The sequence below is a fragment of the Emydura macquarii genome, unplaced genomic scaffold, assembly GCF_026122565.2.
Source record: "Emydura macquarii macquarii isolate MOO-44397 ecotype Brisbane River unplaced genomic scaffold, CSIRO-AGI_Emac_v2 contig_2661, whole genome shotgun sequence".
NCBI lineage: Eukaryota > Metazoa > Chordata > Testudines > Chelidae > Emydura > Emydura macquarii.
Window position 1 is genome coordinate 361,686 of NW_027132798.1, and position 25,781 is coordinate 387,466.

At 54.4% G+C, this 25,781-nt stretch overlaps 1 protein-coding gene across 1 annotated transcript in view; it reads left to right on the top strand.

Annotated features, from left to right (window-relative positions):
* DNHD1 (dynein heavy chain domain 1) overlaps positions 1–25,781 on the top strand; it is a 100,888-nt gene that overhangs the window by 66,751 nt on the left and 8,356 nt on the right. Inside the window, exons 28-38 of the mRNA XM_067564648.1 lie at positions 580–935; positions 1,684–3,382; positions 3,875–4,104; positions 4,298–4,502; positions 5,116–5,218; positions 5,557–5,706; positions 5,811–5,993; positions 12,854–13,285; positions 14,019–14,460; positions 14,792–14,938; positions 15,357–15,542. Of these exons, the coding sequence (XP_067420749.1) occupies positions 580–935; positions 1,684–3,382; positions 3,875–4,104; positions 4,298–4,502; positions 5,116–5,218; positions 5,557–5,706; positions 5,811–5,993; positions 12,854–13,285; positions 14,019–14,460; positions 14,792–14,938; positions 15,357–15,542 (4,133 nt within the window). The remainder of the gene's footprint in view (positions 1–579; positions 936–1,683; positions 3,383–3,874; positions 4,105–4,297; positions 4,503–5,115; positions 5,219–5,556; positions 5,707–5,810; positions 5,994–12,853; positions 13,286–14,018; positions 14,461–14,791; positions 14,939–15,356; positions 15,543–25,781) is intronic.

Consider the following 25,781-nt stretch of genomic DNA (forward strand, 5'->3'; position numbering starts at 1 on the left):
CCGGCCATCAGTTGCCGGGCTACAGGGTGTCCAGCCATCGTCTGGACCTAGGGAACTAGATGGCTGTCACGCCTGCCCCCTAGGCCTAGGGGTTTCTGCAATGATCACACATCCTTGTCCCACCACCTAGATACTTGTGCAACACGTAAGGGACACTGAGGAACACACAGTATTCATACAAAACAGTAAGAAAATCCCCACTTTGTCACACTGGGTACGGCTGGGCACCAGTGGGACCGTGAGGTGCCCCATCCTGCCCCAGGTACAGCTGGGCCCCAGGGCATCCCTGTGCGCTACCCCATTCTGCCCTAGGTCCATCCAGGACCCTCACACACTGCAACGTTCCCACGGGTGACAAGGCCAGGATTGTTGGGTTGCATCTGGGACTCCGAAGAGGGACAAGTCAGATGATGGGGGTGCAGAGAGGGGCAAGGCTGGGACCTATACCACAGGAGAGCCCCCTGAGGCCAGGAGACATGGCAGGAGGTGGCACAAGGCTCCACGCTCTGTGATATGCCCAAGGTCTCAATGGCCCTCCCCTCTGGTCAAGCTGATACAGGGCCCCCTGTGTTGTGACAGTGCCCAGGGCACCCTCTGGCATGGTCTCTGCTTTGCTCTGCAGTATGAGCGGGTCCTATACGTGCTGGACCTGCTCCTGGGCTCTAAGCAGCCAGTGCTCCTGGCCGGGGAGCCAGGCTGCGGCAAGTCGTCCTTCGTGGAGGCGCTGATCCGGCCCAATCATGCCTACCATCGCCTCGCCATCTCGCCTGCACTCAGCGCGGGCCACGTGCGCCATCTGCTGGAGACCCACCTCCTGAGCAGCACGAGGGACAAGGCCCTGCTCGCCGGCCTCCCAGCAGTGCGGGCCCCTGCCGCTAGGGGTGGGAAGAGCTGCTACCTGCTCCTGCTGGACGACCTGCACGCAGCTGAGCTGGGTGAGCCCTTGCCTCACAGGCAGTGCTGGGGGAGCAGAAGGCACTGCCCAGTGCGTCAGTCAGCCCCCCACGTCCCCACAGCAGGGGCCAGACACACCCTGCCCCCAGTCTAGGCAGGGCCTGGCTCCTCTGGCTGGGCCAGACATCACCTACCCCAGGGCTCTGCTGGACCCAGCTCCCCCGGCTGGACCCAGCTCCCTTGGCTGGGGCTGGACATCTCTGCCCCCACCACACTCCCAGGCCCTGCTGGGCCAAGCACCCCTCACTGGAGGCAGGACACCCCGCCCCATGTATCCCCCCAGGGCTGTGCTGGGTCCAGCTCCTCTTACTGGGACCTGGACGCACCTTTCCCCCACACTGCACACTCCAGGCCCTTCTGGGGCCAGCTCCCCCTTGCTGGTGCTTTGACGCCTCCTCCCTACAACACCCCCAGGCTCTGCTTGGCCCAGTTTCCCCTTTGCTGAGGCCCAGATGCCCCCTACCCCGAGGTCGCTGGTGGGCCCAGCTCCCCCTTTCAGAGGCCTGGGCACCCTCTCCCCCCACACTTCCAGGGCTCTGCTGGGTGGCTTCCCCTGGCTGGGGCCCAGTCCTCCAAGGCTGGTTAAATGCCCAGGGCTGCGTGTGTTAGTGTGGTCCTGCGCCTTGTCCCTTCCCCATGGGCCTGGCACTTGGCTCCTAGAAGAGCCCGTGGCTGACTGTGTGCGGATAGGTAGGCTGTTCCAAGCTGTGATGTCCTTTTCTCTCCTAGATCCCAGGCGGGGGAGTCACCCTATGGTGGAGACCTTGCGCCAGGCCCTCTCACACCAGGAGGTCTACGGCCCTGAGAGCATGGAGCTCCGACACTTCCCTTCAGCAGGGCTCAATTGCTTTGGCACGATGGCTGCCCCGGCGGTTGGCGTGCACCCTCTCTCGCCTCGCTTCACTAGGCACTTCAGCATCCTCTCGCTGCCCACCGTCTCCAGGGAGTCTCTGGTCAGCATCCACTCCCCCAGCGTCCTGGCCTGGCTGGAGAAGTTCCCCCTGCTGGCCAGGCACCACGAGCTGGCCACTGCTCTGGTTGGGGCCACAGTGGACGTCTATGAGGCCGTGAAGGAAAGGTTCCGCCCCTCACCTGCCTGCTACCCCTACCACTTCTCCTACCACCACATCGAGAAGGTTCTCAAGGGCCTCTTCCTCCTGCGGCCCTGTCCGGGGATCCACCTCACCAGCCCCTGGGAGGACCCCAGTGCCTCCAGGGCCACAAAGAAAGGCCAGCTGGGGATAAGCGTCAGCCTGACGCTGAGCACCCGAGTCATTGTCCGCCTCTGGCTGCACGAGTCGCTGCGCACCTTCTGTGACCCGCTGCTGTCGGAGCGTGAGTGGCAGGAGAGCGGGCAACTGCTGCTGGACATCACGGCCAGCACCTTCTGCACCAAGAGGAGTGTGCTGAGGGTGATCTGCACCAGCAACAGGGAGCTGCAGCAGCGTGGCCGAGCCCGGAGCGTCGCTGAGCCCGCCAGCCAGGGCGCGCTCGTGGAGACGGGAGCTGAGGAGGACATGCCAGCTGGCAGCCCCGAGGAGCCTTCCTCCCAGAGCAGCAGCGACGTGGACTTCCCAGAGGCCTTCGATCCCATAGAGCAGGCCCCCGCCCTGGCTCTGGACCAGCCAGATGCAGCTCTGCTGGAGGGGTCTGCCCTGGGGGCAGTAGAGCCAGAGGAGGCAGGGGTGACTGAGAGGAAGAGGGAGGTCTCCCTCCAGCCCTCTCCAGCCCTGCGCCCTCGTTTCCAGGAGCAGCACCCGCCCATGGTGCGCCGCGCTAGCACCCGCAGAACCATCGCTCTGAAGAGCAAGCACAGGCCCTTTACCAGGAAGGAGAGCACCAAGCCGCTGTTACCCTCCCACCTCCTGCTGCTGCCAGGGGAGGAGGTGCACAGCATCCTCTTCAGCAAGGAGCTGGTGCCAGCCTCCTCCAGCCAGGAGAACCTCTACCACGAGAGGAGCTGGGGCTCCATCCAACAGCAGCTCAGCGCCTTCCTGCCCAGGGGCTTCGTGGTGTGCCGAGAAGTCACCCAGCACCTGGTGCGCCTGCTGCGGGTGCTGAGCTGCCCAGAGGGGCACGGGGCCCTCATCGCCCTGCACCTCTCCACTGGCAGGAGATCACTGGTGGCCCTGGCTGCCCAGATCAGCGCCTCCCAGCTCTTTGAGCTGGCGGAGCAGGCGGAGGAGCGGGAGGTGAGGGAGCTGATCAGGAAAGCCAGCTGGCAGGCAGGAATCCTGGGCAGGAGAGCAGTGCTGCTGGTGCACCAGGGGGTGGGGCCGGACACCATGCAGAAGGTGCTGAATGTGATGAGAGAGGGCACCTACCCTGGCCTGTACACCACTGAAGACACTGCGCACATCGTGAAGGAACTGCTGCAGGAGAACCAGACCACCAAAAGGACCACGAGGCCCAGCACGGTGATAGAAAGGTGAGGGGAGGGAGTGGGGGATGGCCCGAGCCGGGCAGGTCAAACAGGGGTGACCCCATGTGGGGGGATGGGATCCTTGAGTTGAGCAGATTTAATGGGGGTGACCCGGGGCAGTGGGTAATGTCTTGCCCCTACCTCGGTATTGAGAGGTGCGCACAGGCTCCGAACCTTGCCTGCATTGGGGGAGAATCACACAGGCCTGGCCGCCGCATTGGGAAGCATCCTCTCTTTTGTCGATTGTATTTGGAGAGAGAAAAGAAAATTCAAGCTGGGCCTGCAGTGAGACCCTGCTGGGGCAGGGCTGGCCTCAAAGCTGGGCCAGGGCCGGATGGTGACAGACTCTCCTGGCATTACGGGGCTGGCAGGGGGCACTCTGGGGGCTGGGGCGGATTAGTGTCAGTCCCCCTCAGACTGGAATGGGGGGCTTGGTGACACCCCCAACGTATCGGGGATCCCCCTTATTTTCCTCAGCCCCTTCCCCTTCTCTTTCAGATTCTACCAGTTTGTGCGGAGCAAGCTGCACGTGCTGCTGCTGCTGGATGGGCGCAAGGGCCGGGCGCAGGGCAGGGGGCCCTTTGGCTACCCCACAGCCATGGGCACAGCCCTGCTTACCCTCGCCTGCAGCACTGAAGTGTACCAGCCCTGGAGCCATACGACCCTGGTGCAGGTGGCTACCCAGCACCTGGAAGATGCCCTCGGCCATCAGCCCTCGCAGAGCCCAGGTGAGGGCTTGGTTCTGCGTCTAGCTTCTCAGCCCCTCATGGATCCTGTTGGCCATGCCACCCTGGGTTCTTCACAGGATACGGGCACAAAGTGCCTGGCCCCTTGCCCTGGCCAGCTCCAGCCTTTGGCTCCTGCTGCCCCCTCCCCAGTGTCTCATGGTGTCTTGAGCCTGACTTCTTGCTTGTCTGTCAGTCCCAGCATCGCTGCAGGCCCTGGAGAATTCACTTGCCAGCATTGCCACAGCCATGGCTCTGATTCACCGCTCTGCCAGGTGCTACGCCACACACCTGGCCCCCAGCATGCCCCTCGTCACCCCAAAGAGCTTCCTGGATTTCCTCCACATCTTCCTCATGCTCTCAGCACAGCTGCAAGGGCAGTGCCAGACTCAGGCTGATCGGTGAGGAATGGGGCCAAGCCCTGCTCCCCTGCCCTGAGCCACCACGCCCTATGGCAGCCCCACCTGGCTCTGCCAGCCCATGGACAATGTGTTCTTCCCCACAGCCCTGGTGCCTGGCCATGGGTGCGAAGGGGGTTAGGTGTGGAGGTAAACTTCCATATCAGTCATGGCTAGACACAGACCAGTAGGGCCCTCACCCTGCCCCCCATTTTAACAGAGGGGTGGCAGCCCTGCAAACACAGCTCCAGTCGTGTGTGCGAGGCTGCTGTGACTAAGAAGGAGAGAATGGGGATCGGGTGCCTCCTTTTCCCCCTCTCCACCAGGAGTATGGGACAGATAGAGGCTAGAGCTGAGCAGGCCCCATAACGAGCCCCCAGACCACCAGAGAAGGTTTGAGTAGCAGGATCTGACCCCTTGCCCAGAGCACAACCCACCTTTCCCTGCCGGGGCTCAGGTTATCCCAGAGCCTTCCCTCTGAAGCAGCTGGGACAGAAGGACCTGGCAGCACCTATGCCCCCGATTCAAGTGCCCCCTAGCTCCCTGGACCTGAACATGGCGTTGGGAGGTGAGGGAGCCATCTCTGGGGGTGCCTCACTCTGCTTTCCCTGGGCAGGATGAAGCTGGCTCTGACCAAGATGCAGGCAGTGAGTGAGAAGCAGCGGGAGCACGGCCGGGACATCAAGTACCTGCAGGAGAAACTCCACAAAGCCAAGGAGGTGAGAGGGTCCCTTTAGGGAGAGCCTGGCCCCCATCAGAGCAGCTGGCATGGCGCAGTCAGGGCTGGCCCAGTGCCCAAGCAGGGGCAGATGGTGCTGTGCTGCAGGAAGAAGGCGGGGGCTCAGCAGGGGGCTCTCCATGGGGTCGTGTTGGGGCCTGGGGATTGGTAACCGCGCAGAGGTGGCCAAGCATCACGCAGGGAGTAAGTGCCCGGCTCAACCACTCACAGCCTGGGCAATGTCTGGGGTTGCTGCTGGGCACAGGAGGAGGGACAGGGCAGCAGCAGAGGGCAGGGCTGTGGGCTGCTGGCGACATGTCTGCTCCCCTCTGCCCACAGCACGTGGCACGGTGCCAGCAGCGGGTGGAGCGCGAAGAGGTGGTGCAGAAGCAGCAGGAGCAGGACTGTCAGCACCATGAGGCTCGCATTGAGATCCTTACCCAGGAGCAGCACCTGCTGGAGCAGAGCAAGGAGTCTGCCACAAGAAAGGTGTGTGTGGACTCCGAGCCGCTGGAGAGGCAGCGACAGGCGCTTACTGCCCAGCGAGGGGGTATGTGGGTGCCCCAGTGCAGCCTGTCTCTCCCTTCCCTCAGATGAACACTGACTACCGGGCGGCGTTGGCTGGGCTGCAGTTGCAGGACATCGAGGAGTTGCGGAGCTACCGGTCACCACCAGCATCCATTGTCAGGGTGACAGATACGCTGTGCATGATGTTCAGCAAGGAGCCTGGCTGGGAGAGCGCTCAGCAGCTGCTGGGCCAAGAGGACTTCTACCAGGTGACGGGAGGGACTGTTGGACCACTTTAGATGGAAGAAAGGGTCCAGAGGTGTTAACCTTACCCAGTCACTGTCCAACGGTAAACAGTGTTAAACAAGGTCTGCAGTCTGCGGTTTGACATGCAGAGACCGCAGCCTGCCAACTCCCACGGCAAAACCACCATCAAACCCTTTGTAACCTTTGATGAAAGATCTAGACGAGAGGATCAAAGAGTTCAAGCATTTGAAATGTAGCGCTGGCCTAAGGTTTTCATTGCAGCAGCGTCCCCTTGCCCCTGGCCCTGACACGGAGCGAGTTGGAGAAGGAAAACTCCTTTGTTTGACAAGGCTCTTAGATGACATCCAAGATGTGGATAACTCTTCTTTTGGGGGAAAAGAAAGGAAGTTATTTGAGAGGAAGAGGAGCTGTTGCAGCTGCCACTGTTGTTAAAGTCTGATCTCGTTTCATCTCAGGTGGTGTTTGGGATTCAGCTGCAGTCAGTGAGGATGACGATGTCACCCAGGTCCTGCTTTTTGGCCCACGCTGGTCAGGACAGCTCCCCAGGATTAGGACAAAGAAGGTCCAGGATCATAGAATAGTAGAATCCTAGAAGATGAGGGTTGGAAGGGACCTCAGCAGGTCATCTAGTCCAACCCCCGGCTCAAAGCAGGACCAACCCCAACTAAATCATCCCAGCCAGGACTTTGTCAAGCCAGGCCTTAAACACCTCTAAGGATGGAGATTCCACCACCTCCCTAGGTAACCCATTCCAGTGCTTCACCACCCTCCTAGTGAAAAACTTTTTCCTAATGTCCAACCTAGACCTCCCCGACTGCAACTTGAGACTGTTGCTCCTAGTTCTGTCGTCTGCCACCACTGAGAACAGCCTAAATCCATCCTCCCTGGAACCCCCTTTCAGGTAGTTAAAGGCTGCTATCAAATCCCCCCTCATTCTTCTCTTTTGCAGGCTAAACAAGTCCAGTTCCCTCAGCCTCTCCTTGCTGTAGTGGGGGACCCCAAACTGGACACAATACTCCAAATGTGGCCTCACCAATGCCGAATAGAGGGGAATAATCACTTCCCGCGATCTGCTGGCAATGCTCCTACTAATGCAGCCCAATATGCCATTAGCCTTCTTGACAACCAGGGCACACTGCTGACTCATATCCAGCTTCTTATCCACTGTTACCCCCAGGTCCTTTTCTGCAGAACTGCTGCCCAGCTTGTCGGTCCCCAGTCTGTAGCTGTGCATGGGATTCTTCCGTCCTAAGTGCAGAACTCTGCACTTGTCCTTGTACCTCATCAGATTTCTTTTGGCCCAATCCTCCAATTGGTCTAGGTCACTCTGTATCCTATCCCTTCCAGGGTATCTACCACTCCCCCCATCTTAGTGTCATCTGCAAACTTGCTGAGGGTGCAATCTACCCCATCCTCCAGATCCTTGATGAAGATGTTGAACAAAACCGGCCCCCACACCGCCCAGGCTCTGGAACAGTCAGCCCCTTGGCTTCACCCCCTCCTGGAACTGAACCTTGGAGTCTTCAGTCCCCCTGCTTCATGCTGTGAGCTCCTCTCAGTGAGTCCACCTGTACACCCACAGGGAATAATGCACCCCCAGCTTCCTTAAATTGGAGTGACTCTCGGCCAGCATTGTAACAGCAGGAGGGTTTATTAGATGTCTGTGCAGCACGTAGAAAGTCTTTGGTTAACATGGAGAACAGCAAGTTACAGCCTGGTCCATCTTGGTCAGCCCAGAGGACAGGGCCCTCTGACTCCTCTTTTCCCATCTCAGGAGAGTCTACCCACTTCCAGCAGCCCCCCGGGCCCCTCCTCAGTCCTCTGTCCTTGTTCCTGGGCACACTTTGTCACCTGGCCTCCTCCTCAGCCCTTCGTTCTCCAGCTGGTCACATCTGGATGGCGTCCAGCAGAGGGTGGACCATCCATGATTATTAGTTGCTAGGTGCCAAATGACTGGGTAATTGGATCAGCCATTGTCTTCTCAGACTCGGCATGGGCATGGGGCCCAGGCCCCAGACAGCCAGGTGTCAGTCACACCTGTATCTCTGGGTCTCTGCAAAGAGTAAATAATCTTTTCCCACCACCAAGTTAACCATGCAGCACATAAGGGAAACTGAGGTCTACACAGTGTTCATACAAAATGTTACAGAAAATTCCCACTCCCTCAGAGTATTTACAAAAGTTATGGCAGTAGCAACTGCCTTCCTCAGGAGATCGGGGTCCAAGTTTCTCCTCCCTGGATGACTGGCTTGTCAAGGGCTGATCCAGACTACAGGTGTGGTTCAGTGTATCTCTGATCCAGTCAACATTCATTGCTCTGGGACTGCTTGTCAACACAGAGAAGCATCTCCTCTCCCCAGTCCAGAGGATAGAGTGTATAGGGCTGGACTGGACTCAACTCAAGCCAGAGCTTTTCTTCCAGACTTGATGTTTCAGGTGATTTGATCAATTGTTACAGGTCTCAAAGCTCACCAATCACAACAGCACAAAACTCTTTGAGGCTCCTCGGGCATGTGGCCTTGTGCACTTACAGGGTTGAACACACCAAACTGCCTTGGAATTCTGCAAGGTTGGCTGGCCTCAGTCTGCTCACCGAGGCTGACTGTCACCATCTGGATTGGGTGAAGATGGTGCCCTCTCATGTCTTCGCCTCCCTAGACCGGTGGACAAGTCCAGCCACTGTATGTGTGGGCATTCTGTGACAGTCCCCCTCCCCCGGGGTGCAGCCTGGAAGCTGTGGGAATGCTGTGCCCCCTTAATTCTCCAGCCTGGGCTGGCTTTTACAATGCCTTGCGAGTGACCAGCAGCAAACCCCTCCAGGCGCTGTCATCATCTAGCCCCAGCAACGTGCAGAACCCCACACCCAGCTGGATAGCAGAAATGTTTACTGGGCTGACTCTGGCACTGAGAGGCTGTCAGCAAGCTACAAACCTCAAGCAGGTATAATGCTCACACAGGCAGTGACACCCTTCGCTGAGGTACATGAAAGCTTTCCCTAGCCACTCAACTATAGACAGAGGCACCAGCCAACTCCCCTCAGCTTTTCAGCACTGCACCCCAGAATTATACCATCTTGCACTGGTCAGAAATCCGATCAGAGTAAGCTCATAATTTAGTCTGCCCCTCCCTCGATGTGGAGAGGTCATGCACCAGCCTTTGTAACTGAGCTGAGATTTCCCAAACACTTCAACCAAGACACATTGTTTTAGGTAAAATTATAAAGCAGATTTATTAACTACAGGAAGATAGATTTTAAGTGATTATAAGTGGTAGGCATAAAAGATCAGAGACATTTACCAAAGGAATAATAATAAGTTTGCAGTCTAACTTCTACAAACAGTAAAAGTAAATCAAGCAAAGTCTCCCCCTGACAGATGATTCAAGCAGGCTACAGATTCTTGATACACAGGCTGTGTCTGCTTTGCAGAGCCTCCCCCCGTGTTCAAAGTCATTTGTCTTCTAGGCATTCCTTCAGGTGTTGAGTTGTGGGGGAGTGAAGGCAAGTGATGATGTCACTCCCCCTCTTTTATAACTTTGTATAGCTTCTTCCAGCATGTCATGTGGGGGGCCACCCCCATTGGTCAAGCAGCATCCACTTTGTACATGCCTCTTCTGTGAAGTGTTTTGGGATGGCTGTTTGGAGAGCAGATTCTATTTAATGGGCCATCAGCACGTCTGGCTACTCCATTGTTGTACCTGATAAGATGGCTGTGGGTGTTTCCTACCTCACATACAATGATAGCCCATACAATCCGACAGGATACAGATCTTCAACAGGTCAAGACTTTTAAAAGGATACCTTACAAGGCATGCTTTGCAGAAACATATCCTAGTTATATGACATTGGTGAATATGGGGGTTTCAGGGTCTGCTTAGAGACACAGAGTGTCACACATTCCCTTTGCCTGCCCACAACTGATGCTCATGTTAGTGATAGAGGCATCTGCCCTCAGCTGGGGGTCACATCTGGGTTCTCTACAGACTCAGGGTCTGTGGCCATAGAGGACTTAGCTTTACACATCAAAGTCAGAGAGCTGAAAGCTATCAGATTGGTGTGCCTAGTTTTTCTGCCACAGATCAAGGGAAACAGCCTGTTAGTTCTCACAGGCAACACCACAGCAATATTCTGCCTCAACAAGCAGGGAGGAGCCCACTCAGTGGAGTCCACTCACTCAGTGAAGGTGGCAGTTTTGGTTGCCATCACCTCGGCCAGAAGAGGAGAACTGCGGGCCTTAATGTGCGGGCCTCCCTAGGCATCTTCTTTAAGGAAAAGGTTTACCTGCATCCTTATCCGAGGTTTCTCCCAAAGGTGGTGTTCTCTTTCCATCTCAACCAGTCTATTTACTAACCTGCATTCTGCCCAAAGCCACATTCGAGCAGGGAAGAGGAATGTTTGCACACCCTGGATGTCAGAAGAGATCTGGTGTTCTGTCTTGACAGAACCAGGCAGGCACTTCCATAAGTCCTCCCAACTGTTTGTAGCAGTGGTGGACAGAATAAAAGGACAGTCAGTCTCTACTCAGAATTTCTTCTTGGATAGCATCTTGTATACTCATGTGCTATGACCTGGCTAATGTCATCCTTCCAAGCAGAGTCATAGTGACAGCTCATTCAGTGAGATTGCATTTGGCCTCAGTGGCTTTTCTAGCACTTGGTCCTCAGTCCACACGTTTGCTTCCCAATATGCTGTCGCTCAGGACTCAAGAGATGATACTGGAATTCAACACATTGTTTTCTAATCTATTTAAATAGACTCTGATTCCCTCTTCTGTTTCACAGCCTGTGAATCAGCAAGCGTGGAATGCACATGTGCCATCACTTGATGAAGAAAAAACAGTTGCTAACCTGTCCAGAAACTGTTGTTCTTCGAGATGTGTTGCATGTGTCCGTTCCACGACATGCCCTCTTACCCCTCTCCACGGGGGTTCTGGCAAAGAAAGAACTGAGGGCAACTGGGCACCTCTGTCCTTTTTACCTGTACGCAGTGGTATGCGACGGCAGAGGGCACTTGAGCCACTCCCCAGGTACCGCTGAGGGAACAAGGTTCCAATAGCCATGCACTGGGTGCACAGACATCCAGAGTGGACTGGACATGTGCAACACATCTTGAAGAACAATCAGTTAGTGATGGCGTTTTTTATTCCAAACACAGAAATGCTGTGTTATGTGCCCAGTGTGCTAAGGCATCCCAGTCATTAAGTCTTAATATCCTGGATGTTGGCTCTTCCATTGTCTCTTCTCTTGGACCAGTTTGGTGCTACATGAGTTTGACCATGCATGTTTTTTACATCATACAGGGGAATCTTATAACTTCTCAGTGTTGCCACACACATTTTATCAGCACAATACTGACAAGCAAATTATGAGTTTTCAGATGAGGAGGATGGTGAAGCACTGGAATGGGTCACCTAGGGAGGTGGTGGAATTTCCATCCTTAGAGGTTTTTAAGATGTGGCTTGACAAAGCCCTGGCTGGGATGATTTAGCTGAGGTTAGTCCTGCTTTGAGCAGGGGGTTGGACTAGATACCTCCTGAGGTCCCTTCCAACTCTAATCTTCTATGATTCTATGAAATGATACCTTACAAGGCATACTTTGTACAAAGATGATGACAGTGGTGCATAGGGTTTGATTACAGGAGTGTACTCCATCACACTGATCCCCAGCGAGACACATTCAAGCTGTCTTTATTGTTTAGGAGAGGTACACGTAAAAGAAAAACGTAAGGAATGTGAAATCCTCACTAAGAGGGCAGCTAAATCAAGGCCAGCCAACAGGATGAAATTGTTCTTTTTAGAGAAAGCTATGTGGCCGGTCTCTGAACCGCATGGGAGGACAGGATCCCCCTAGTCCAGGACAGTCCTCAGTAAAAAGTGTCCCAGCAGCTGCCTTAATCTCTGATGCACCATGCTGAGAGACACAGGTCACTAGCACCCGAAGGCCCAGTTTTGGAGCGTTGGAGGCCACAGGCCTGCCCCTGTGGAGCTGTGCAAGTCCTTGGGGCCCCGCCTACCGAAGAGGTCACTCCCAAGGGACTGGTTACTGGCTAGGGCATAGACCGGACTCTGTGCGTCCATGACAAATGGATAGTTCATAAAACATGATCAAACATTCCCACATTCATCACGTCCCCTGCCCAGGAATGGGTGGGTCATGCTGCTGTGCATCTGCCCTCCCACAGGTCTCTAGGGCATACCACGCAATGTGCTTCCTCACCTGCAGGAGGCAGAGGAGATTCCCCGGGATACCACAGAGCCTGTTGCTCTGGTGGTGAGCTGTGTGGCAGAGCCCTGCAGCAGGACTGGGTTCCTGCAGGACTTGCTGCCACATGGGATTGCCAGTTTTGGCTGGATGTGTTCCCAGAGGTTTCGTCACGTGACAGAATCTTTAATTAAAGATGAATCTTTAATTCCTGGAGACTCCAGGGCAAACAGCGGGAGCAGGTCAGACGTACTTTGTTGTGGGTGGGATTGGATGGGGGGGGGGGGGTGGGGAAATGTGGTAATTTCAGGAAAACACTAAATCTCTCATCAATTTATCACGTAAAAATTGTGTCTGAATTGCGTTTGTGTATCTAGTATATGAACCAACTGCGGTTTGCTTTGTTTTCGTCGCAGGGGGAAATCTGTCTCTTGCGGGATTTGTGGGATCTCCGGTTTTAGTGGGTGGGAGCAGGATAAAAATGCAAGAAACCACGCGGGAGTGGGATTAAGGGCTCCACTGTGTGTGTGAGGGTCTGGCTTTGGGATGTGTCACACGTATCCAGCTGGGATCCCTGACGTGCAGCTGCTGCAGAGTCCAGGGGCTGGCTGCCAAGTGCCCCTCCCCACGCCCTGGCTCACCCCTCTGTTCTCTGCTCTCCAGGAGCTGCTTTTCTACCCCAAGGACGAGCTCCCCAACAAGCTGTTCCAGGCTCTGGGCCAGGTGGTGTCTGATGAGAGCTTCTGCGCCGCCTCCCTGCAGAGCGCCAGCAAAGCTGCGGCTGCCCTGTGCCAGTGGATCTGCGCCATCTTCTGGTACCACCGGGCTCTGCGCATTTGGCAGCCCACCTTGGTGCAGCTGCAGCACTGCAAACTCCAGATTCGGACGGAGAAGGGCAGGCTGGGCGACCGGCGCCTGCAGGCTGAGAAACTCAAAGAACTGGGCTCCGCCTGGGGCTTAGAGCTGCTGCAGGCCACCGAGCGCCAGGAGTCTCTGGCCCGCGAGCTCAGCTATGTGCTGCAGGAGAAGGAGAAGGCTGACACCGTGGAGAGCTCCGTGGCTGTGCATGTGGCCAGCTGGACCACGGCTCTGGAGGTGAGGACTGGGGCAACCTCCCTAAAGCCTTGGGCCACCTTCGCACGGCTGCAGCCAGCATCCCAGGAAGCCAAACAGCTGGTGCAAAGGATTCTGGGACGTATCTCCGCAGCCGTATCTGGGCCTTCTCTTTTCTCCTTGCCCTGGGCTCTGCCGCCTGGGGGCCAAAGACAGCACTGCCCTGCCATTCAGAGGGCAGAGCCAGCCAGCCGCAGCTGATAAGACTGGCAGATGGTGCGCCAGTGCTCAGCACCCAGGATCTGCTCTCTTTGGCGGGAGGGAGGGCTCTGCCTGAGGGTCCCTCTTGGGGTGAGGGACTCAGGTGTGGACTCTGGATGCAGGGGTCTCTAGTGGGGATTGGGGTGTACAGGATCTGGGTGCACGGGTCTCCCTGGGGGTGGGGATGGGGGTCTGAGTGCAGGGGGATCCCTGGCAGTGGGGTGCAGGGGTCTCTCTGGGAGTGGGGATTGGGATCTGGATGCAGGGGTCAGGGTCTGGGTGCAGGGGTCCCTCTGGGGGTGAGGGATCAGGGTCTGGACGCAGGGGTCCCTCTGGGGGTGAGGGATCAGGGTCTGGGTGCAGGGGTCCTGCTATGGGTGGGGATCAGGGTCTGGGGATCAGGGTCTGGGTGCTATGGGTGGGGATCGGGGGGGTCCCTGGTGGGGATGGGTCTGGGGATCAGGGTCTGGGTGCAGGGGCCCCCTCCTGATGCTCCTACCTTGTCTCCTGATAGCTCCTGGAGCAGAACTGCAGCACAGCACAGGGGGACGCCCTCCTTTGTGCAGCTGCTCTCTCCTACCTGGGTGCCTTTCCCGTGCCACGGCGCCAGGAGCTGCTGGAGAAATGGCAGGATATATGTGCCAGGCGCCAAAGCTCCCTGGGACCAAACGACGTGCAGAGGTTGCTGGAGAAGGAGCTGCCCTGCCCTGGCCCAGCCCCCCGTGGCCCAGCCCTGCTGCCTGTGCGCCAGGGCTTCAGCCTGCTGGCCCTCCTGAGCTCCAAACAGGAGCAGCGTGCCTGGGACAGGGACCAGAAGCCGCAGGACTCGGCTGGGCGCCAGGCTGCCCTACTGCTCCGCACAGACACTCACGCCTGCACGCGCCGGTGGCCCCTGCTGCTCGACCCTGACCAGCAGGCCCTCACCTGGCTTGTCATGGCACAGAAAGTGGATGAGGGTGAGTGAGGGGCTTGAGAAGCCAGGCTGGGACCAGCCCTGCCCGCCCCCCCAGGGTCCCATGGGGAGCCTGCTCTCTGCCTAGGGGTGGGGGAGTGAATGTGGCCCCTGATGCCAGGCTGCCAGTGACTTTAGCGGGAGAGGTTATCCCTTGCACCTGCAGCTCCAGGGCCCTGGCTGCCCTAGGGAGGGAATCCACCAAGCAGCACAGCCAGGCTTCTGGAGTCTTTTGAAAAGTTCCCCAGCCCCACCTGGTGCCTCAGGGCAGGAAGGGCCTTTCTGGGAGTCCCTTTGCAGGCTCTGAGTAGGAACCTTCTCCTGTCTCCTTCCAGACACGTCCCTGCTCTTTGCTGGCTCAGACACTCTGCCCGGTGCCGAGGAGCCAGGGGGCAACGAAGAGTCTCCTGAGAAAAAACTCCAGGTGCTGTCGGCTACGGACCCCAGCCTGGAACAGAACCTCCTGGCGGCAGCCAGCATTGGTAAGGGCAGGCATCCGACCCTTAACCAGCTGCAGGGCAGGACTTGGGGCAAACACTTTCCCTCCCAAGCTCAGACACTACACATCTGCAGTGTGCAGCTGGCCTGACGTGGCCTCTGGAAGCTGGTGCCCCCAGTATATACTGAGCCAAGCGCACACACCTGGAGACAACTGGCCTCCCCCATGCTGGGGCCCAGCCAGACTCCCCGGAGATGGCAGGACCTGGAGTGCATGCCATCAGCTGACCTAGTGCGTGCTAGGGCCTGTTACCTCGGGGAGCTGGTCACGCAATGGGGTCAGGCTGTGGGGGTCTGGGCAGGTTTGGGGGGCTGGGCAGGGGATGGGGGCTGGGCAGGGGATGAGGTGGGGGGCTGGGCAGTGCTGGCCCACCATGGGGATAACTGTGGCCATCTCCTCAGGGTTGCCCGTCCTGCTCCTGGACTTTGAGAAGAGCCCCTGCTGCCCTGCCCTCCTGCAGCTCCTGCAGAAGGAGACGCTGCTGGAAGTGGGGGGCTGCATGCCAGAATTGCCTGGGGCTGGACAGGTGCTGCCCTCGTTCCGGCTCTACCTGAGCACCACCCTGCCACTCCACGCACTGGGGAAAGGTAAGGGCCAGCAGTCCGAGCCAGAGACCCCAAGTGCTGGGGCTTCCACCCCGCTGGAGATACTGCCCTATCTGGACCCATCCGTGCACAGGGTAGCCAAATGAGAATGCCAGGGTCAGGACAGGCTGCAAAAAGAGAGCAGATTCTCCCAGCACTGGTGGGTGGCACTGAAGCCAGACTTCCCATCCAGCCACAAACTGCACTTCTGAATCCCCACAGAAGCCAGTACACAAATGCCCACAGCCCCTTTACTGCATTTCAGCTCTTGGCTCCCAGATCAGCACTGGGTCCAGCAAAGAGACCAGTTACTTAAACTCTGTGCTCTTTACTACAAAGGTTCTCTCTGACCCCAAGGGGTCAGCCACAGCACCAGTTCAGTATAGTTTGGATCTTACCTAAAATACCACACTGCCAGCCAATCCTTTAGTAACTAAACCTAAAGGTTTATTGTTCAAAGAAAGAAATAAACCATGAGAGAAATGTTAAAGGGTTAAAGTAAATCAGATACATACAAATGATTGAAAGTCCATACACATCAGGTTTCTGGAAGAATTGTGGAGTTGCAGGCTTGTATAGTTCCTCTGGTTCACATCCAGTACCTGGATGGGTCTTACTCCTCCAGTTCAGTTGCAAGTGAATTGATCCAGAGGCAGGTGTGTGTCAGTAACTGGACAGGAACAAAGACAAAATGGTTTCTGTGGTTTGATCTTATATACCCTCTGTCTCTGGCTATGTGGCCTGTGGAAACTTACAGGAGCTAAAATGGAGTCCAGAGTCACATGGGCCAATCCTGGTAAAACTTCAGGTATGTCTTTAGTTTCTTCCTGGGCCCTTTGCTTCTGTAAAGGTTTTGATGGGCCATTAAGCGGGCTATTGACCTGTCCTCTCTGTTGGGTGTATCTCAGCCAGCACAGTTTGAAATACAGGCACATCAAATATGTCCCTAAACTTCCACTACACACATAACACATTAATATAAACATCAAGTTGGAGAGAGTCCAGCGGAGGGCAACCAAAATGATTAGGGGGCTGGAGCACAGGACTTATGAGGAGAGGCTGAGGGAACTGGGCTTGTTTAGTCTGCAAAAGAGAAGAATGAGGGGGGATTTGATAGCGGCCTTTAACTACCTGAAAGGGGGTTCTAGGGAGGATGGGGCTAGGCTGTTCTCGGTGGTGGCAGATGACAGAACAAGGAGCAACGGTCTCAAGTTGCAGGGCGGGAGGTCTAGGTTGGACATTAGGAAAAAGTTTTTTACTAGGAGGGTGGTGAAGCACTGGAATGGGTTACCTAGGGAGGTGGTGGAATCTCCATCCTTAGAGGTTTTTAAGCTGCGGCTTGACAAAGCCCTGGTTGGGATGATATAGCAGGGGTTAGTCCTGCTTTGAGCAGGGGGTTGGACTAGATGACCTCCTGAGGTCCCTTCCAACTCTAATATTCTATGATTCTATGATCATCATCTTACTTAGCACTTTATAGCCATTCTAACAGTACCCGACATGGCATACCTCCCGTGAATTGTTATGATTGTGACATATCGATGTTAATCAGTATGACAAATGCGCTCCCCTCATCTACCCAGAATGACACCATTGCCCTGTGGGAAGCTCCCATGAGACTCATCTTTAAATCCCCTGCTCCTCCCCTTTGCTCGCCCCGTGGGGCTCCCCTATCAGGCAACAGGCCCCCCATCGATAGTGCTGCACTGTGTGAGCAGGGTTAGCTCCTCAAGTCTCTTCTAGCACTTGGCCTGGCTCCTTTTGGGGACAGCGGGGCGTGGGCTGAGCCCAGGGCTCTGAGAAGGTGGCTCCCCAGGGGCTCCAGCTCCCTGCTCTGGCACTGAGGCTTTGGCACAGGCAGCCCCCATCTCCCATGGCAATGTCAGCCCCATTCACTGCCCCTCTGCACCCCAGGCTCTGTCTCTGCCACTCCTGCTCCGTGGACATCTCTCCCTCATAGAATCCTAGAAGATTAGGGTTGGAAGGGACCTCAGGAGGTGTCTAGTCTAACCCCCTGCTCAAAGCAGGACCAACCCCAACTAAATCACCCCAGCCAGGGCTTTGTCAACCCTCAACTCTCCCTGGGGATGTCTGGGGTCAGGGTCTCTCTCCTTTGGTTATTCATGCCCCATGGCTTGTTCCCATTGTCAGGGCTGGCAGCTCACCACAGGTAGCATCCCTGGGGACTGTCATTGGTGAGGTGTTCCCTGCGGGAAAGGCCCACGATGATCCTCATGAGTTCCTATGAAGAGCAGTGTGCAGGCCCCAGGCTGTAAAAGGAAGGGGTTTCTCAGGGGCGGTCTCTCCTTTGAGTGTGGGGTTTAGCATAGGGGCCATCGCGTGCTGCCCGGAGACATCCCTACCCAGACATTGTGACTGTAAGCAGCCTTAGTCCTAGCAGGAGTGGTGCCGGGGGGAGGAGCTGGGAGACCCTTGGCAAGCCCCAACTGGGCATGGGCGTTTGGCCCCCAGGCCAGAGGGAGGAGAAGCTGAGCTGACAAGGCGAGGACAGGGGAGAGGCATGGTGCAGCCCTTGGTTCTCTCTTCAGCAGCTGCTCGGTGCTGTGACTGGCACAGGGGTGCCTTAGAGATTCATAGAAGGGCCCACAGATCATCTAGTGCGACCCAAGGACCTCTTGATGTCCACGGGCGGAGTGCAGACTGGTTCGGGGATCTCCTGCGCTCCCCAAAAGGGGTCGTGTGAGGGCTGTCATCACAATTGTGATACGACCCGTGCCCAGGGTAGCCAACTGATAATGCCAAGGTCAGGGCAGGCTGCAAAAAGAGAGCGGATTCTCCCCACGCTGGTGGGTGACACTGAAGCCCGGCTTCCCAACCAGCTACGAACTGCCTCTGATTTCCCCACACTGGATATCAAGAAGCCAGTCCACAAATGCCCACAGCCCCTTTACTGTATCTCAGCTCCAGGCTCCCAAATCAGCACCAGTTCCAGCAAAGAGACCAGTTATTAGAACTCGGCGCTCTTTGCTAAAAAGGTTCCCTCTGACCCCAAGGGGGCAGCCACAGCACCAGAGCAATGTAAGTTTGGATCTTACCTAAAATACCACGCTGCCAGCCAATCCTTTAGTATCTAAACTAAAGGTTTATTGTAAAAAGAAAGAAATAAACGATGAGAGAAATGTTAAAGGGTTGAAGTAAATCACAGATATACAAATGATTGAAAGTCCATTTACATCAGGTTTCTGGAAGAGATGTGGATTTGCAGGCTTGTGTAGTTCCCTCTGGTTCACATCCAATATCTGGATGGGTCTGAGTCCTTCGGTTCAGTTGCAAGATGAATTGGTCCAGAGGCAGGTGTATGTCTGCAGCTGAACAGGATCATAGACCAAGATGGATCCCGTGATTTGATCTTATAAACCCCCTCCTCCGGCCATGCGGCCTGCGGACAGTCACAAGACCCAAAATGGAGTCCAGAGTCACATGGGTCAATCCTGGTGACTCTTCAGGTGTGCCTGGGGTCCAGTCACGTAAGCAGGTTCTGGTGACTCAGTGGTGATGCTGGCTTCTCTCTCTGGGCCCCTTGCACCTGGGAATGCCTTAATGGACCATTACATTGACCATTGTTCTGCATCCTTCCTATCTGGGGTGTTGCCCAGGCAGCACAATTTGAAACACAGACATCTCAAATACATCTATAACTTCCATTTCACATATTACACATGGAAATAAGTAATATTATCTTACTTAGCATATCATAACCTCCCTAACCACACCTGACATGGCCTATCCCACATGGATTATTACGATTCTGCCATGCTGATATCACAAACTGCCCCCCCCTCAGGCCAGCCCGCATGACACCCCCAACGTGAGACTGGTATAGAAGGGAGTAATCGGAGCTCCTGGATACACCTCACGGGCCCCCCAGTCTTGACAGGGCATCGGCCACCAGATTCTCTTTACCCTGGATGTGCACTATGTTCATATCACGCTCTTGTAAGGCCAGGCTCCAGCGGAGCAGCCTGGAGTTGGTCCCTTTGGCTTTGTGTAGCCATACCAACGGAGCGTGGTCACTGAGCACCGTAAACCTCCTGTTATACAGATAGGGTTGAAGTTGTTTTATGGCCCAGACAATTGCATAGCATTCCTTTTCTATAGTAGCGTAATGCTGTTCAGCAGGGGTCAGTTTTTTGCTCAGGTATGCGATGGGGTGCCTCTTACCCCCCTCCCCGTCCTGCATGAGCACAGCTCCTAACCCCACGTTAGAAGCATCCGTGCATAGGAAGAACGTTTTCTCAAAGTCAGGGCTGGCTAATACAGGCTCTCTAGACAAGGCTTCTTTTATCCTTTGGAAGCCCTGCTCACAGGCTTCAGTCCACTTTACCGGGTCCGGATTTCCCTTTTTGGTAAGGTCAGTTATGGGAGCCACGATGTCACTGAACCCCTTTATAAACCTGCGATAGTAGTTGGCCAGCCCAATAAAGGATTGGACCTGCTTCTTTGTCTTAGGCTCAGGCCAGCCCTTTATGGCTTCCACCTTCAAAGGGTCAGGGCGTATCATCCCATTGCCCACCCTGTGTCCCAGGTATGACACCTCTGCAGCCCCTAACATGCATTTAGAGACTTGAACTGTCAAGTTGGCCTCTCTGAGTCTTTGCAACACGACCCCCATGTGGTACAGATGGTCCCCCCAGGAATCGCTGAAAATAGCCAAATCGTCTATATAGGCCCTGGCAAAGTTCTGTAACCCAGCCAAAACCTCGTTAATGAGCCTCATAAAGGTAGCACCGGAGTTCTTTAACCCAAATGGCAGAACCTTAAATTCATATAGACCAGACTCCACTATGAAAGCTGATTTTTGCTGGGCATCAGTGTCTAAGAGGATCTGCTAGTATCCCCGAGTTAGATCTAGAGTGCTTATGAACTTTGCACCCCTCAACTGGTCCAATAAATCCTCTATGCGGGGCGTGGGGTATGGATCAGGCTGTGTGATTGCATTCAGCTTTCTGTAATCCACACAGAACCTCATGGTTTTATCCTTCTTGGGCACCATCACGATGGGAGACGCCCAGGGACTGCTTGACTTAGCAATTATCCCCATTTCCAACATGCTTTCTACCTCCTCCTGGATCTGTTTCTGCATCTCCCCTTTGGCCCGATATGCTCTGCTGGGCATTGGGCGTGGCCCTGTGGTTAGACTGGAATGCACGATCCTGTCAGTTAACCCTGGCCGGTTGGAGAACGCTCGCCTGTGATGCTTTAATAGGGCTAACATTTCCCGCTGCTGTGCAGAACCCAACCCCCCCAAACTCAATGCTCTCCAGTGGAGTTTCTCCTTTGCTCTCTGCAACTAGATTAATCAAAGGGACAGATAACGTTCCCTCATCAGCACAACAAACCATATTGACGGCTGCCTCCCTCGCACAATAAGCTTTCAGTCTGTTAGCATGCACCAGCTGCTCGGCCCCTTTCCTGTGAGGCTTCCCGACTCTGTAGGTAACCTCATTAACCCTCTTTACCACCTCATACGGGCCGTCCCAGATGTCCTGCATTTTATTTCTTCTCACTGGGATTAGCACAAGCACCATATCCCCAATTTCAAAAGCTCTCTCCTCCGCATGCCTGTCATACCAGGTCTTCTGAACAACCTGACTTCTCTTGAGGTTCTGTTAAACCAAACTCATCATGTCCTGCAAATGCTCTCTAAACTGGGACACATACTCCCCCACTGGTTGCCCTGGCATCTCTATGTTACCTTCCCAGGAATCCCGAACCAGGTCCAGGGGTCCCCTGACCTGCCTCCCATAAAGCAGCTCAAAAGGAGCAAACCCTGTAGACTCTTGGGGTACACTCCTGTACGCATACAGCAGGTAAGGTAACAGTACATCCCAGTCGTTCTGGCGTCTGTCCACATACATCTTTAACATAGCCTTCAATGTCCCATTAAACCTTTCTACTAAGCCATTGGTTTCTGGATGGTACGGGGCTGCTCTTAGATGACCCACTCCACACATCTCCCACAGCTACTTATAAATATAACTGACATAAAATTGGCTCCATGGTCTGACAAGATTTCCTTGGGAAAACCCACTCTGCTAAAAATAGCAAACACCAGAATATATTCCTTCCCATTTCTGGAGGGTTTGGGGAGCGGTCCCACAATATCCATCGACACTCTGACAACGCCTCCCCAATAATGGGCAAAGGTTGTAGGGGCACCTTCCTAGGACCCTTCAAACTCTTGCGCCTCTGACACAAATCACAGCTCCTGCAGTAATCTCTCACCGTATCAGACATGCAAGGCCAGTAAAAGTTTTGTTTCAGTCTGTCACAAGTCTTGTCTGTGCCCAGATGCCCTGCAAAGGGACCATCATGAGCCAGCTTCAATAATTCCCTTCTATATTCCTCAGGTACTACAAGCTGCTTGCAGTTCCCATCATGAGGCTGCTTCTTCCCCGCTGGGGGATTCCTATACAGCAAGCCTTCCTGCCTGAAAAACCTGCCTGCTCCCTCTTCTGCGGGAGCTAGGCTCTGGGCCTCCCTCCTGGCCCCCTCTAAAGAAACATCTACTTGCTGCGCCCTAACAAACTCCTTCTGAATCTCACTCAAATTCAGAGCTGTCTCAGGCACATCTGACTCACTCCCCGCTGGTAGCGCTGGAGAAGACCCCCCCCTCTTGGCTATCAGGTGGGGCATCTACATCCAAGTCATATTTTCTCTGTGATCTAGTGACGACATTGACCTTGCGCCTCATAACCACCATGTCATTTCCTATTAAAACATCTGTCGGGAGCGGATCCCGAACCCCCACCACCATTTCACCCTTAAAATCTTCCCATTCCAAGTGGACCTTTGCCAAGGGCACCTTCGACTTGTACTGAGAAAGAGCCACCAAATTCACACTCCTGCCCGGCAAATAATCCTCCTCCCGGATCAATCCCTTTTTAACCAAGGTGATTTCTGAGCCGGAGTCCCTCCACGCAGTGCACTCGATCCCATTGACCCTGGCGCCCTTTACGAATTCATCATTGTCCCTTTCCACCTCTGCCCTCACGTAGTTAGTGAGGCAATCCTCACCCCCCCATCGGGGATCTCAAAAGAGGTAGCATTAACCCTTGCAGTGCCCGTCTCCCAGCACAAGGTGGCAGGATCCTCCTGCACCTGGCCAGTCTCGGTACTTAAAGCGACAGCGTTGGAATTAATTGTGGGCCGGGGGGTTGCTGGCCTTGGATTATTCCTGCCCCCATAGTTTGGACAATTTGGCCTTATATGGCCTGTCTGTCCACACTGGAAGCATGCAGCGGGTTTTCCCCCGGGGTGGGCGCTTTTGATCTCTGAGCTGGTATAAGATTTCCTGGCCAAGTTGGGGCTAGTCTTATTTCTGGACCCATCCTCCCTTCTAACCTGAGATGAATAGGGGTTGTTTTTCCTTTGAGGCCTATGCCCCTCCCGGCTCCTGTTTTCCATGAAATCATCCACAATCTGGGCAGCCTCCAAAACGGTATCGGGCTTTCTATCCATAACAGCTGTTCTGATCTGGTGGGGCGCTATTTCTAGGAGCTGTTCCCTAACAATCAGAGCAACAACTTTGTCAAAACTGTTATAAGCCTTTGCTCCCTCAATCCACTTCTTCAAATACCCAAGCAGTTTATGAGTAATTTCAACATAGGTAACATTATCAGACAACTTAACATTTCTAAATTTCAGCCTGTAAGACTCGGGTAATTTTAAACCTTTGCAACACCGCTTCTTTAAATTTTCCATAATCTAATGCATCATCTGACTGCATTTCATTAAATACCTTCCCGGCCCTTCCAGTCAATCTGGTGAGGAGAACAGGCATCCTTTTCTCATCAGGCACCTGATGAATATTACAGAGTTTTTCAAAAGTGGATAAAAACTCTTCAATATCCTCGTCCTCTCTGTAAACGGGACAGATTCTTTCCAGACCTTTGCTGATGAGAAGTGAAGAATTCTCAGATTCCAGCGTGGATCCTTTCTTCCCTCCTGGCGCTGGAGTTTGGCCAATTCCACCTGTCTCTGATGGGCTTTTTCTGCAGCTTGCTCGACTATCTCAGCTGCTCGCTCTGCAGCTTGCTCAGCTATCTCAGCTTCCTGTCGCATTTTCCACAAGTGAAGTTCTACCTTCTCTCTCTCACGCTGGAGATTCCACCCCTCTTTATCGGCTTGCTGCCCTTCATCTGCAGCTGCTCCTTTTGCAGGGGAGTCAGCTGGGGACTTTGTTTCCAGGTCGTTGTTTCTGAGTAGATCTCTCATTTTCTGCCCTGAGAGATTCCCTCTAGGAGTTACTCCTCTCTCTTTGCACAGCTGTTTAAGCTGTTTCGCGCTCATCTCATCATATGATCTCTGCTCACTCATCTTGACTAACTTTAAACTTTAACACTCTCAGTATCAGATTTTAAAATTTTGAATAGCGTGAGGTTCTGATCCAAAACCCAAATGTTCTGGTTCTGTGGATCCTGCCGACTACGCCACTGTGATACGACCCCTGCCCAGGGTTGCCAACTGACAATGCCAATGTCAGGGCAGGCTGCAAAAGGAGAGCAGATGCTCCCCACGCTGGTGGGTGACACTGAAGCCCGGCTTCCCAACCAGCCACAAACTGCTTCTGATTTCCCCACACTGGATATCAAGAAGCCAGTCCACAAATGCCTACAGCCCCCTTCACTGCATCTCAGCTCCAGGCTCCCAAATCAGCACTAGGTCCAGTAAAGAGACCAGTTATTAGAACTCGGTGCTCTTTGCTAAAAAGGTTCCCTCTGACCCCAAGGGGTCAGCCACAGAACCAGATCAATATAAGTTTGGATCTTACCTAGAATACCACGCTGCCAGCCAATCCTTTAGTATCTAAAACTAAAGGTTTATTGTAAAAAGAAAGAAAGAAAGAAACGATGAGAGAAATGTTAAAGGGTTAAAGTAAATCACAGATATACAAATGATTGAAAGTCCATTTACATCAGGTTTCTGGAAGAGATGTGGATTTGCAGGCTTGTATAGTTTCCTCTGGTTCACATCCAGTACCTGGATGGGTCTAAGTCCTTCGGTTCAGTTGCAAGATGAATTGGTCCAGAGGCAGGTGTATGTCTGCAGCTGAACAGGATCATAGACCAAGATGGATCCTGTGGTTTGATCTTATAAACCCTCTTCTCCGGCCATGCAGCCTGCGGACAGTCACAAGACCCAAAATGGAGTCCAGAGTCACATGGGCCAATCCTGGTGACTCTTCAGGTGTGCCTGGGGTCCAGTCACGTAAGCAGGTTCTGGTGACTCAGTGGTGATGCTGGCTTCTCTCTCTGGGCCCCTTGCACCTGGGAAGGCCTTAATGGGCCATTACGCTGGCCATTGTTCTGCAGCCTTCCTATCTGGGGTGTTGCCCAGGCAGAACAATTTGAAACACAGATATCTCAAATACATCTATAACTTCCATGTCACATATTACACATGGACACAAGTATTATCTTACTTAGCATATCATAACCTCCCTAACCACACCTGACATGGCCTATCCCACATGGATTATTATGATTCTGCCATGCTGATATCACACAATATACTAACGGCCCCCCCCCCCCCTCAAGCCAGCCGGCATGACAACAATCACTGCCAGTTGTATGTGAGGAGTTATGAAAATTACGTTCTGTAGGCTTTGTAGTCAAAGGCAGGTCACTCAGAGCTAGCGTGGCTTGAGCCAAACTTCTTCAGACGAGCGGGGAGACGCACCTCCCTCGTGGACCATTGTGTACTGTGTGTCTTACAAGAGAAGTGTACTAGCATGCTAAGTCAAACGTTAATGAAGCGCTTGCAGAGGCTTCAGAAGGGAACTAACAGGAAGATGTAAACAGTGGTTGGGGTAGCCCTATTTTCAAATGAACATCAAAGGTCTAGTCTGGTATATTGGGGTGCAGAGCGACACCCTGGCATTCTTCAATCTGTGAGGACATTCCACCAGCGGGTTTGATCTTATGAAAGGGGGATCTCAGCTAACTGAGCTGACAAAGCCGGGAAAAGAACTTGGAGTAAGCTATCTGTAACCTGGGGGTAACAGTGGCTAAGAAGCTGGATGTGAGTCAGCAGTGTGCCCTGGTTGCCAAGAAGGCTAATAGCATATTGGGCTGCATTAGTAGGAGCATTGCTAGCAGGTCACGGGAAGTGATTATTCCCCTCTATTCGGCATTGGTGAGGCTGCATTTGGAGTACTGTGTCCAGTTTTGGGCCCCCCCACTACAAAAAGGATGTGGACAAGTTGGAGAGAGTACAGTG